Below are 13,888 nucleotides of genomic sequence, written 5' to 3' on the forward strand. Positions count from 1 at the left end.
CTGGAATATTCTTTTTCTCTTGCCTCCATGTTTTCTACCTTTACCCATTATCTCACTACCATTTCTTTCTCTCTCTCTCTCTCTTTCTCTCTCTCTCTCTCTTTTTTTTTTTTTTTTTTTTTTGAAAAAAAGTAAAACCGACACGCGAGAAAACACAGACAAGCATAATCATGTGACTATATATATTTTCTTTTAGTTTTCAACATAATAATCTGATTCTATTATATCATCAAAGAATGACTAAAATTTTGCTGCTGTATTTATTGATTTGAAAGGATAACAAATCAGACAATCGAAGGCCTTTATTTAGCAAATGATAGAAATAACCTAGAGTTTTAAAAGCGAGTTAAACTTAGTATAAAGTATATATATATTTGACTCAAACAAGTAACGGACGAATGGGACTTTATCACCAAGTGTCACTTAAAACAGACCCTAGGATCATGTACCCAGGAACATAACTATACTTACTTTACATACTTTTTCACACATTTTTATTACTGCATTATTTCCATGTCACCGTCGGCATTACACAAAAAATAAATAAAATAAATGAAAATCATGTAAGAGTTGTCTTCATTGCAGCCACGACTGAGAATACATTTATTTCCATACCTAGACTACTAAGAGCAGCTGCCTTTGCCTAAGCTCCGCCCCCTTTTCAGGTGGAGGTGGCAGCCACGTGCGGACAAGTGATGACTTTAATTGAACTTTTTTCTCTCACCGCGTCACTGAGCGGCGCGTGCTGATATCACTGCAGCGCATCTGAGACCAGTTGCCTAACCCTGAACTCCCGCCGGCTACTGAAGCCTCACGCCCCATGCAAGCGCGAAAAAATATCGCCTTTCATAAAATGTTCATGATAGACACCTGCTGACTGCTTATTTAATGATAAAAGTAAAAAGAAAATAAATATAGCCATGTTGCTTTGTTTTCGAGTGGACAACAAGCGTTACAAGCAAAGCAGAGGTGATAGAGGGAGGGACAAAGATGGAGCGAACAAAATGAAAACAAATGCAAATAGCTCGGAACGGTGGAAAAATGTTTTGTTATTTTTTTTCATAGCTTCGTGGCTTGTTTTGGTTGTCTTTTGTTACCGAAATGAAGGTATACAGTACTGCGGGGGAAAAAAAAAAACGGGATCTGGCCGAGATAGCAAATGTATCCAATTTCAACGACACGTCACTGAGTCTGGTGAGCTTGTGATGTGCGAGTGTGACTGCTCATGAGCGGATGTTTGTGCGCGTGTGTGTGTGTGTGCGAGAGAGATTATGCATGATTGGAAGACAGAAGAAAAAAAGGAAAATAAAGAAAAAGAAGAGACATAAAAGAAAGAAATAGAGAGAAAAGAAAATGTCAAAAAGAATGAACAAAGAAAAAAATATACACAACACATTTTAAAAACATATTCCGATTTCACGGTTCCGTTGACTTTGACATCGACAACTACAAACTGCGATGGAGGTAGCGGACATGACATTATCTCTCAATCATTATATTGGAACGCCGCCCTCAGCACCAAACGAGGAGGGGTCGGACAGGTAGGAGAATCAGCTTCATCCACCTGGACATCTGTTCTATCAAAGGCAGCCGCTCATAGCCGACCCTAACAAAGCGATCGAGGACTATATAGCGTGAGGCCCACGCCAACAAGTGGATTTGTACACCGCACTGCTTCAGCATCTTGCCTCGGGGGGGGGTCTGGGACAGCACGGTCCTGAAAGGGATGCGACAACTGTCATTTCTCTTCCTTTCAGGTTCCAGAGCCTTAAACTGACTTTGATGGGACTATAACTTGTCACTGATGTAGAGACATTACGAGTCGTTGAGAATCTGGAAGCAGTTTTGTCCAAGTTCTGGATTGTGTCATAAACCAGCAGGAGAAACGCCCGTCTTCCAAGGACTTCACATTTGCAGAAACTTGTTTGTACCCGAATAACACCCAGCAGCGAGAGAAACTCCGGATAAGCTCTGGCATTCACAGGATCTGGGGAATATGTGCAGATGTCGAGGTGAAGTGACCTGGATGTCCCTTCCGGGATGTGTCTGCTCACAGTGACATGGTCTGCGGTCAGTGATGCAGTTTGTGCAGGTGGGTTTTGCATCATCATCAGCCCTTGTTTCTATTTTTGCGTTCTCTCTCTCTCTGTTTCGTTAAGCAAGTAAACAGATTACATTTACTCTATGTATTATTTCATACCGTTTTTTTAGATGCAAATGGCAATCCAGGTACACTAAAACTTTAAGTACCCATAGTATGAAGTATGATCGTGAGTTGCAATTTTATGACAGATATTGTATAGAAAGTTTGCTTTTCAACAAAATCGCTCGCCACACTCGCTCAGTTTCTGGTGGTTTTTGTTTGTTTGTTTGTTTGCTTGTTTGCTTGTTTGCTTGTTTGTTTGTTTGTTTGTTCTTTTGTTTGTGTATGTGTGAAACCATGGCGTCAGGACTGAGTAGGAAGTGTACATTAGTGTCAGTTGTTCTAACCTCCGCCAAAGCAGGTGCTACTTTCACAGGTGTGAAAAATCGCCGAGAGAAAGGGAAAACAAAAAGCTGACGGGTACAGGAGGGAGAAATCAATAGATTGGCACGATGACGAGGCTATGACCCTCTGCTGCAGTTTGGATGTTCTTCATTTGAAGAGTCATGCGTCTACATCGTAAAATTAAAACGCGATGTTAAAATCATTTGTTATACCGTATTTGTGGTGTGGGCTGGGGACATTATTGTCCTTTGAATTCGGATTGTTGTTGAATAATGTACACTTTCACCTGAGTACAAGTTTCGCAAGCAAAAATGCACACCTTAATAAGGACTTCATCCCAACAATTCGCTCGGCCTAGCAGGCAGATGATGTTGTGATTAATCACACAAGAACAGCATAAGAATCCCAGGGAGGCGGGTTCTCATCCCACACTAATCATCTTGCAACGGGTCCAAGGTTTTCCTTCCTAGGGACAGACGAGAGTCCTGAAGTCATGCAGCTGTTCCGACGAATGCCAAAAACAATTTTATTTCATGCTAGTGAAAGAAAGAACACTCAAGCAAAGTGTCCTGTAGACACTTCTGGTCAGAGAGCTGACCTGCTAAGGCCTTCCTAATGTGATGCCAACAGCATTAAAGACCATTCTTAACCGACAAATATGAACAAACGTTTGTCCACGCTTGGCAAAGCTTTTACATAACAATCGTGTTTGGGTTTATTTTTTCATTCATTTTGCTTTGTATGCGTAAATGCTGTGTAATCAGCAATCTTTATCTCAATTTCTTGGTTATTACTTTTATATGTGTACTCAGATTACCTTAAAAAGCAATAAGTTCATCACTCAATCACTCTTCCGCTGAAGGATTGACATATCGAGATAGTAATTTTTCTTCCTTTGAATAGTTCTCAGCTGCGGCACTAATCAAAGAAAAAGTGCTTTGAAATAAATACGATGCGTTCTGCAATGCAATAATATTATTGTCTCGGCACTTTCATGCCCTCTCTGGTGACATCAGGCAAGCAGCGAGTCACCAACTGATTTCATAGCTTTTTTCAGCACATGCGCAGGTGCAGCACCTTTGGCACCGCTGGGCGGCTGAAATTGGCGGTGTCTTTTATTGTACTGGCAGCTTCATTTTCTACCCCCCAATATTCCAAGGATTAAAAACAAGTCTCTCTCTCCCTCTTTCTCCTCCCACACCTTCAGTCTTTCTGAGCAAATGAAATGCGCCCCCAAGACGCTGCACTTTATCAGCTCTTGTTTCGCTAAGATTTCCACGTTATGAAAGGGACGTAGATTCTTACGCTGCGGCAAAAAAAAGTTCCCTTCCAACAGAACGGTCAGATCGATTCCAGAAAAGATGCAGCTTGCAACACGGAGGCAATTGTTCTCCGAGCAAAGGGAAATATTAGGGTAGGGGAGGGGGACCGTGCGGGCAGGTAGCGGGCGCGACTAGAGTGGAGGCTTGAAGCAGGTATTTACCGCACTCGCTCGTTTGAGGGCCTAATATCCAATATCGGCCTCCGCCAGCCAGCGGCATCTCTACGAGGCTGTAGCCATGAGGCCATTGTCAAGGCACTGGCTGAATTTTTTTTCTAGCGCTGGACGGTTATTTATTTCCAATAAATGGCTGTTTCATCCCTTATGAGTCTGGAACTGACGAACGAGCGTTTCCTAATAATTCTTAATGATAACCTGGAGTAGGACTGACTCACTGAAGTGCTGGCAGACGGTTCACTTCCTTCTATCTCCCTCATTCCTCTCGTTAGATTCTTCTCTTTGTTTGAGTGTGTGTGCGCGGGCGTCCGTGCGTGCGTTTTCAGCTTAGCCAAATTTGACTTGTCTAAGTATTATGTAATTGTAGTGCTCTGTTTTGTCGCGTGTATTTTTACATCTGCGGGGGTGTGTGTGTGTGACTATAACCAGTTTTACACACATTACTTCTATTATTTTAAAAACCATACAGTTTTAAACAGTTTACTCATTGAGAAATGTCGTTTTTAAAGAAATAAAGAAGACCAGAAAAGAAAATTAAATTATTATTACATTATAATTCCATTGCTCTTCTAAGCAGGTCTCGTAAGCAGAAATTGACTCTCAAGCTGAAGTGACCAACGATCTCCTCTAGCAGTGCCGCCATGAGGCCTACCACAAACAACGACCATCACAACGACAGCGACAATACGACTCCTCCGCAGCAGCCGATGGTGGAGAAGCGGCCCGAAGACGAGGGCAAACCCAGGGACGCGGCGATGCTGACGGAGCTTGTTCCTCCCTCACGGTTCCTAGCAGGAACGGGCGCGTCCTCCATAGAACCAAAGAGCTTGACGGACTTGTCGGATGTGACGTCACTCGCTGGACGGCGTCACGTGTATGGTGACGTCAACGGCTGCTACCCGCGCGAGGTTTCGTACCCTGGAGAGGATAGTTCCTATTATCATTACGAAGCCGTGGCCGGCGACGGCTGCCCCCAGTCTGTCACAGACAGCGACGGCGGCTACCACAGCCCGGGGAGCTCGCCCTACTCCTTCCCCCACGAGCAGCGCCCTTCCGTCGCAGTTCCTGCCGCCATCGTGAACTCTCCCCACTCCACGGACTGGGTTCCACACTCCTGGGACAACTCCAAGGTCCAGGAGCGAGGGGCTGGTTCCTACGCGACCAGTCCGCTGCTTCGCGGCGACGCGTTCGGTCAATCGCCGTCCAGCGGCCACAACTACGAGGACAGTTCGCCTGCCTCCCACCAGAGGGCGCACTTGGCACTGCACGACAATCGCGTCGGCTTCCAGGGTTTTCAAGAAGCGGCGAAAGCACTGGACCTGGAACACAGACAACAGATCCTGGACCATCTTCGAACGAACCAAGAAAGCATTCAGGACCAAGAAAATGTGGACTCGTCGGACTATCACCAGGCGGCCAGCGGCTCCAAGAAGCGACGGAGGCGTGTTCAGACCGTCACGCAGAGGAAGGCGGCCAATTTGAGAGAGAGGAAGCGCATGTGCCATCTGAACGTGGCTTTTGACAGTCTCAAGGAACACTTGCCCAACATCCGAAACAGAAAGAAGCTTTCGCGGATCCAGACACTGAGGGCGGCGATATACTACATTCACTTGCTGTCAGAATGCTTACACTCGGCATGACGTAGAAAAGACTGATGTAACAAAAACAATTCCTCGGGGGTAGAGTGCTTGTGGGGTGGTGGCAGTAGCCGTTGGAAGAGCGTTCCATCAATAAAGAAAAAAAAAAAAAGACTGCTCTGAAGATTCTCTTTTCTCTCACCACAAATAAGAAAACTGGTCATTCTGATATCATGGTTGTGTTTGTCCTTTGTTTTGTCTTTTTATGTCTTTCGTTGTTGTATTCGCAAGATTTGCTGAAATAAAATGTGCTGAAGGATGTCTCGTGTGTGTGTGTGAGAGAGAGAGGGAGAGAAAGAGACAGAGTGTACCTGTCTGTCTTAGCCGCCTTCAAGACTACATAGCTAGTTTTTTTTTTCTTTATCCATTTGCCTATAAGAAAGTTTATGTAGCTCTATGTCTGTGTTACAGTGTCTGTCTGTATCGGTCTGTGCCTGACTTCTCGCTCTTGCAGCTCAGTGTCCGTCTCTGTCCGTCCAGACAGCTCTGTGTCCGTCTTTCTCATCCCCCTCTCAGTTCCTCTTATTTTTTTCCCCTATTTTAATTGCCAAACTCATCTCTATACATCACCTCCCTTGTTGACTGTTATTACACACATGCAGTTTTGACAGCCGTTGAGGTGAGCACGTGCGAGAGATAAAGAGCGTACGTCGTTGCACTGTCGCGTGCGTGGCTTCTCTTTGTTAGGCAACATTCTAGCCCCTGTGACCTGCACCCTGACCCTTGTGACAACAGCTCAGTATATCTTCTTTCCATTTGTCTCACACGAGTCATCCAGGAAACAACAAGAGTAACGTGTCAAGCCATCCATTGTTGTTGTTTTTTAGTATTTAAAAAAGCATCAACAATCACAATTATATATATAACAATACTCTTTTTACAACATCAATATTTCCATCACCACCGCTACCACCGCGGTGTTAGCTGGTGTGTGTCGGCTCAGACGCCCGGCACAAAACTGTGTACAGTGGAACCTCGGTTAGCGAACGCCTCGGATAACGAATATTTCGGTTAACGAACAAAAATTTCGTTAAAAGTTTGTCTCGGATAGCGAACAAAATTTCGGATAACGAACAGCCACGTGAACCACACGTGACCGACCAGCATGTCATCATTCGCGCTCGAGACACAGATACGATCAGTCGTTCCTTACCTGTGCGCATCCTTCTTATTTAGTGATTGTCGTGCTTTATTTTAATCAGATAATCCTCAATCATGATTCCAAAGAAGATTAAGAGCAATTAACAGTAGTGAGGTAATGACAAGGAAGCGGCCAACAAATGAATTGAAAAAGGAAATGATTTCAAAGTGTGAAGGTGGCATGCGTCTGTCGGATATGTGATGTCTTATTACCGAAGAGTTTTACAAAAAAAAGGCAGAAGGAGCAGACACTGGACAAGATTTTTCCTTTAACCTCAAAGCTACAGAAAAAGGAAGTCACCCCCGATTTTATAATGTCACGTGTGCTCATGGAGGGGGAATCCAAGCAGTAATTCCACCCCTTCCTCCCCACACCTCCATCCACCCACGCCGTCAAAACGGCAAGTTTTCTGATGTTTAAATGCTTTTGTTAATGTTTTTATGTTTATTTAACTCCATTTATATTGCACTATAACTGTCCTCATTAAAACAAATACCTATAGAACCTTTAACTTTCAAATATTAGCGAATCAACAGGGGCTGGGAACCAATTAAATCTATTTCCTTTATTTCTTATGGAAAAAACTGTTTCGGATAACGAACATTTCGGTTAACGAACAGCTTTCCAGAACAGATTAAGTTCGTTAACCGAGGTTCCACTGTAAAACCATCCTTCAGGGTACCTTGGAGGAAAGGTTGACCCCCGAGGTGAACAGATGAAGAGCAGGTTTTAAAACGTCTTTCAGACCGGTTGTAGGACTGGTCATGTCATGCAGATCCTGGTCACCACAGTACGAGAAACGCCCAACTGTTCACAGCTGCCTCTGTCCAGTTGTCCCCCAACCCAGACCAGTTCCAGAGGACCTGCACAGCTGTTTGTCAGTTGGTACCGGTCTAGGGGTGAACAAATGAATAGTCTTCACTGTTGTAAATAAAGTTGTTTTCTTCGGGGGAAAAAACAAAGTTGCACAATGACGTCAACACTAGCTTAACAACTAGATGTTTGCGTGGAGAATTTTCGTCAACAATACATTAATCTCTAAACAAGCATACTGTGTGGCTCCAAGATGATGTTGGGGTTGGGTAGCGGGGGGAATCCTCGTAATTTTTTCAAATCGTGTGTTTTGCATTTGAGTAATGGACGAAGATGTAAGTGATTAAGTTCTGGTTGTTGCCTGGACTGATTACACCAACAGACAAAAGCGATTCCTGGACACCCATTAAATGAAGCATTTTTAATGAAAAAAAAAAAATCGATTCAAGCGCTGCTGTCGGGCTGAGGCACTCGAGCGTGACCGCACTGCGAGTTGTCACGTGGCAGAGAGTTATACTAGCAGCGAACCCGGATTCTCTCACCGCACGACGTACGTAGATGTGGCAAGGTGCACAGAAGCTTATGGAGTCAACAAACAGTCATGAGGACTCTCGCTGGTAGTTGGTGGGGGGTTCAACGCATGGGAGGAGGGAGGAAGGGGTCCCAGATGAGAGATGCACTGGCTGAGAGCAGCCACTTTCACTACTGACTACTCCACCCTCTCACAGGAGAAGTACACGTTTCCTTCATTAACATGCTTACATCCATCTTTACTTTGACAAACTTCCTCCTTCTGATCCAAATTCTGACAGCAAGCTCCATCAAGACATACTAAGGTAAGGTGTGAGCGTAGAACGAACAACGATTGTCTTCATGAATGTATGATTATGACAAATTGCTTGTGCTTTGTTTCTGAAGTGTCTCACTTCTTTTCATGAAAATCGGGAAGAAAAAAAGATGATGGGTCCGTTTGTGTACAAGTGTAAAGGTTGGGTCCCGTCCCATAAACCCTTTAAAAAACAGAAGCAGCCAAAGAAATTAGAGACTACATAAATAATTTTCAATTAATTTTAATAAAAATGCAATTGCGATAACATTTTAAATATTACAAGAAGCAAAAACTACAGGATATATACATGGATTAAGACACACATGAAAAAGGAGATATCTGTTGCTGCTAGTCATTGGTTTTGTTTGTTTTTTCTCACTGTGCCAGTAAATGGCAGGCGGGACATACAAAGTATTGTCGGTAAACCAAATAGAAGAATAAGTGCAACAATCCTGAAAGCTGACAAAGTAAACATCAACATAATTTTGGATAAACATTGATACAAACAAAAGCATTGGATCCACACGACAATCTGTCTCGTGTCAATGAAAAAAGTTCAAAATCTTTTAAAATCAAAAGCGGGTACAGAACGTTGATATCGGCGCTTTACTTGGCGGAGGTGCATTGTTGATGCTAGTTGTCTGCCGGAACCCGAGAAAGCGGAATTCCTCCACCTCAAGTTCTTTTTTAATTTTGAAGAAAATGAATGAATAATAATTCATATCATGCTCTCGCTCTCTCTTTTCCTTTTCTCTCTCTCTTTCTCGAATGCTTCATCAAAAACATTAAAATGGACAAGTGGAAATATTAGTATGTAAAAGGTAATGTTTTTATAGGTATTGTTGGTTTTTGTTACATGTATAATTTCCCCATCGAAGCAAACCAAAATGTTTGCTCAATAAAGAAGTCGGTCGAAGTCTCTCGCATGCTTCTCTTCAAAAACAGACTTCTTTTCTCATTTCAGAAAAGAAATTGTCAATGTCAGAGTTGTGCGCTCTGGGTGCGTTGTTATGACATTCCACTCAGCAACGCAAGACTCAGAGGAGAGATCTGTTGCTGTTGCTTCCAGCGTCGCCCACGGCTCCAGGTCGGCGGTTACCCAGCAAGAGGTTGGTCATGATGTACTTATCCGGCGTGTCCACGATGTTGTTGGTGAGAAAACTGGAGACAAGCGGACTGACACCCATGGACTGCGAGAGCATGTTGTTGATGGTGTCGCTCATGAGGGCATTGTAGAACTTGTCGAAGCCGCCCCTGGCGAAGTAAGAAGACGCAACGGGACCAAAGTTCTGCAGATACGGCAACATGGCCAACCGCAGGGGGTTGGCGTCCATGGCGGTGTAGGCTAGAAGAGCGTTGGTGCCCAGCAGGTTGCTGCCAACGGCTGCTGAAGCAGCTGGATCAACAGGTGCTCCTGCTCCCAACCCCTGCCCTGTGGACAAAGCATAAAACAGTAATGGTAAAAGCAACTCGGCACTAGCATAAAAAAATCTAGTATTGAGGTCACACAGTGCATAAGTGCTACATTTCATTTATTCGTTCCTATTAAGCCTAGTCTGTACTTTCCTGTCTTACTCAAGCTGCATCACGTTTTATTCAGTTCTTTCACCTCTCCCTCAACTGTTCGGAGCCAAGTTGTCTCTTCTCTTCCTGTCTTCTTGTTGCTTCTTGTTCCCAGGGGGAAAATTTTTTTTTCTCGTCTAAGGACACGACCAAATCCATCTCCACCTTTTATTCGGCCATGTCTCTTTTATTAAGGAATTATTTGTTGGTTATCTTTTGGGTCCAGTGTATTCGCATGATTCTTCTTAGGCTAATAGTATGGAAACATGATAATTTTGTCATTTTGTCATACAGTGCTGATTTATATTATTTTGTTCATACTCGGGTAAGCATTCCTCACTTTTCTGAGTCTGTTTTGTGTATCATTTCCAGTCCATACATAATGTCTAACAACTTCTAAAATAGGTGAATTTATCTGCTGTTGGTAACTCATGACCATATATTCTAATTGGATAGGATTCAGATGTTTAGTGCCATCACCTGCCTTTTCTCTTGATGATTGTCAGTCTACTCTTTTTCTTTTTTCTTTTTTTTTTTCGCATATGAGTGTTAATATGAGACAACAGTGTAGGATCATCTGCAGAGACTAAGTTCTAAGAAGAGAAAGAATGTTAGTTGAAGGAACACTACCACAGAAGAAAGAAAAAATTCAAAAATCAGATATATACGTATGGCATGAACACTGGCCGAGTACTTAATTTACGCCAAGCTATACCTGAAGTAAGGGCCAGGGTACAGAAGCAGGCAACGACTCCAAGTACATTCATCATGGCAAAGAACTGGCGGAAGTCTGCAAAACAAGACAGTGTGAAACAATACACATTGCTAAAACCTTCACGTACGTTGAGATGGCTACAAATCATATTCTCTGTGTGTGTGTGTGTGTGGGCGCGCGCCTGCGTGCGTATGTGTGAGAGAGAAAAGGAGAGAAAGGTAAAAGAGAGAGAACCTTCTTGAATATTCTGTACATGAAATGAAATGTCTATAAATACAGTACAACTACAAAATATCTTTATTAATCATTCACAGGAAATTGTTTTGTCTGCCCACGGTAACATGGAAACATCACTTTACACAAAACAACACAATTTATAGAGAAAACTGACTACATCCAATTTATTAGTCAAGCATCTACAGTCTCTGTCGCAATTATTAAAAATCTATACACATGAATATTACCACTCAAAAAAGGAAAACAGCATGACATCAGTTCAAAAATATGCATATATAGACACTCAGGAAAAGTTCATACTGCTTACTTTAGCCGTTTTAATATATTTTAATTCTAACATCTGGCAAGAAAAGTATTCCGGGTAAAGTTGACACTGATTTCAACACCACCTCTATCCTATTTTAACACAGAATTAACATTTCAAGCTACATTGAATTTAAAAGTCTGTTAAATATATCTGCTAGAGCTGTCTCATAATAAATAAACCCTAGGAATGAAACAGTATTTGTTTTGGGTTTGAGTGAATTATGTCACACTGCATAAGATCAGACATTCATAAGAAAAGAACATCTTACCAGGTGCTGACGGAGACGTGCAGTACTCTTGTGGTGATCAGAGAAAACTTGCCGACCAAGGGCGGGGACCCATTATATAGCCTGAGTGTCTGCCCCCTTGCTTAACTTCTCCTCCCTTTTTGTCCTGTTACTATGCCGTTTGTGACAGAAATGTCATCTCATGTCAACCATATTTTGCCTTTGGTACGGCCTTTCAACTTCTCATGTCACTGCCTGACTGCTGTTAGGAGAGGGTGGGGGAAGGTTCTTGTACACACACACATTCCCCAAGCCATACCAACATACATACCAACTCATACCTCACACACTTACTACGCATCACACCGATTTTATTAGGTTGTCTTGGGAGCCATCTATTCTTTATCACCACCACCACCACTACCACCCACTCAGCCCCTGTCTTTTCTTTTGTTTATTCCAATCCATTTTCACACAACAATTGACCTTTTGTCTTCAACGGTGAAATATGTCATCCCCTTTCCCTACAAGTCCTTGTTTTTATGTCAACAGTCCCATCCATCTTGGTGTCAGCTCATCAGCAAGGCATGCGCCCTAGCTTGTGCCGTCTGCATCCTGAGGAGAAACTTTCCACTACCCCTGACCCACACTGGTTTTGTCTCTCTGCTTCTCCCACGATGTGAGCAAGACTCCCGTCTGACCGAGTTTGCAACTAACAGAATCAGTTTAACAAATAAAAACACACACACACAAACGCTTCTCTCTCTCTTTCACACACACACACGGGGAGAGAGAGAGGAGCACGCCCACTATCACGTGCAATCAATCAGAGGAGAAAATAGAGAAAAACTCATTAGGAACCGCTTCTTGCACCTGCGTGCTTCTTATTTTCACACCTGTGCTCTTGATGTTTTTGGAATGTTGCACAGACGACACATTCATTTTGCTTTACCCGAAGGATTAAAACAACGGTCTGCATATAATTGCATATTAATTTTTAAAAAAGATGAAGATGAATAGACGTGGCCAAAAAATTAAGGAATCTTCCAATTTTGTTCAGGCAACAGGAATTAAGAAGAACATTGCACCTGATAATAATGAATTTGATTCTTCTCTTGAATGAAGGTGTAGAAGACCCAGCTGCTTTTGTGATATCTCTTGACATTGCAGAAAAAGTCTTTGTCGACAATAGATGGATTAAAAGATAATAAAGAAAACTGCACCATTCTCTAATCAGGTCACAGGGAGATACATTTAGAAGTCTAGAGTATAGAAGCTGGTACCAGAAATCACGATTGCGATTCTGTCAAGATCCTGAGGACGAAACCTAGTTGTCTTTTCCACTGGCAATAATACTCTAGGACCTAAGTATGAAGCGAGCGTAAGTCGTTTCCCAGGGCAAGATGGGGACCACAAGGAAGAGCATCTTGTTTCCGTCGAAATCCCGCGGACACTGCTTCATTTTTCTTGGCTCTAGAGGGGTAAACAGGCCTGACGAGAGGGGGACAGGGGGTCTGGTGTACCCGGGCCCGCGGCTGTCAATTGGTCAGTGGATTTTTTTTTTCTTCTCCTTTTCTTTTCTTTAAAGAAAGGTCTAAGGACAGAACACCCAAGCATTACACATGCAGCGAATTGTAAACATACATTATATACTGGGAAAATAATTTACGATTACAAGTACAAGGCCCGGAGAGGTCGTCAAAACAACAACCGCGGGCTTTGATCACCGCTTTCTAACTTTGAAAACAAGAGACTTATCCCTGAGTTTTCCACGTTGCCCCATGGCAACGACTTACCCTCGTTTCATAGCTACGGCCCCTGAACACGGCACATGATGTATAACCTGGGACGTGAATAATAGGAGTATGATTTGCATTTTAGTGACGTAGTTTGTATTATGTATTGTAAACATAATTTGTACAGGAAATGCGTTTATGTGTTCGTTTTTTGTCACATGTCTGCACGGTTGTTTCTTCTACTGTCCTTCGTGGGCTATCCATGTCTCCTACTTGTCCCAAGCACTGAAACTTTTTTCATTCATGAGTTTTTATTTATTTATTAATTATTATTATTATTATTGAAAAATTCATCAGAACGGAAACTCAAGAACCAGCAGCTAGTCACTTGTCAAAAGTTAACTCACGCATAAATCTTCCTATTTTTGTGTGTGGATTGTGTACAATTATTACATAACATTGTTCTTTTTTCGTCGCTAATAACTATCAACTCCGACCAGAGGATTTACTAACAAAGCGTCGGCAAAAGGCTTGTGGAGCTGGAGATGGTTGTTGGTGGGGATACAACTGCTTACAGTTACTGCTGTCCGATGCTATATTCTCGTACAAACATTCTTGCACCCGGATCTCCGGCCGCAGTCACGACTTTCGTGATTTCTAGATGACACCAAGAACTGTCCTGGCCTCTCCTCACGATC

The 13,888-nt window shown here is 42.9% G+C and overlaps 2 protein-coding genes across 3 annotated transcripts; one reads left to right on the top strand and one right to left on the bottom strand.

The window, feature by feature from the left end:
• The first annotated feature begins 1,324 nt into the window (after positions 1-1,324).
• LOC112565221 lies at positions 1,325-5,884 on the top strand. 2 transcript variants are annotated; one of them, XM_025240558.1, is made up of 2 exons: positions 1,325-2,092; positions 4,561-5,884. In XM_025240558.1, the coding sequence occupies exon 2, from the start codon at positions 4,628-4,630 to the stop codon at positions 5,624-5,626; it is 999 nt and encodes a 332-aa protein (XP_025096343.1). In that variant the 5' UTR covers positions 1,325-2,092; positions 4,561-4,627; the 3' UTR covers positions 5,627-5,884. The 2 variants fall into 2 exon arrangements, with proteins under 2 accessions (XP_025096343.1, XP_025096342.1); XM_025240557.1 differs by having other exon boundaries at positions 1,329-2,092; positions 4,564-5,884.
• A 2,747-nt stretch (positions 5,885-8,631) lies between these two features.
• Positions 8,632-11,683, bottom strand: LOC112564919. The gene is made up of 3 exons (XM_025240057.1): positions 11,497-11,683; positions 10,685-10,759; positions 8,632-9,838 (listed from the first exon to the last, which is right to left on the bottom strand). The coding sequence occupies exons 2-3, from the start codon at positions 10,737-10,739 to the stop codon at positions 9,444-9,446; spliced, it is 450 nt and encodes a 149-aa protein (XP_025095842.1). The 5' UTR covers positions 10,740-10,759; positions 11,497-11,683; the 3' UTR covers positions 8,632-9,443.
• Between the last annotated feature and the right edge of the window lie 2,205 nt (positions 11,684-13,888).

Source organism: Pomacea canaliculata, linkage group LG5 (assembly GCF_003073045.1).
Source record: "Pomacea canaliculata isolate SZHN2017 linkage group LG5, ASM307304v1, whole genome shotgun sequence".
Taxonomy (NCBI): Eukaryota; Metazoa; Mollusca; class Gastropoda; order Architaenioglossa; family Ampullariidae; genus Pomacea; species Pomacea canaliculata.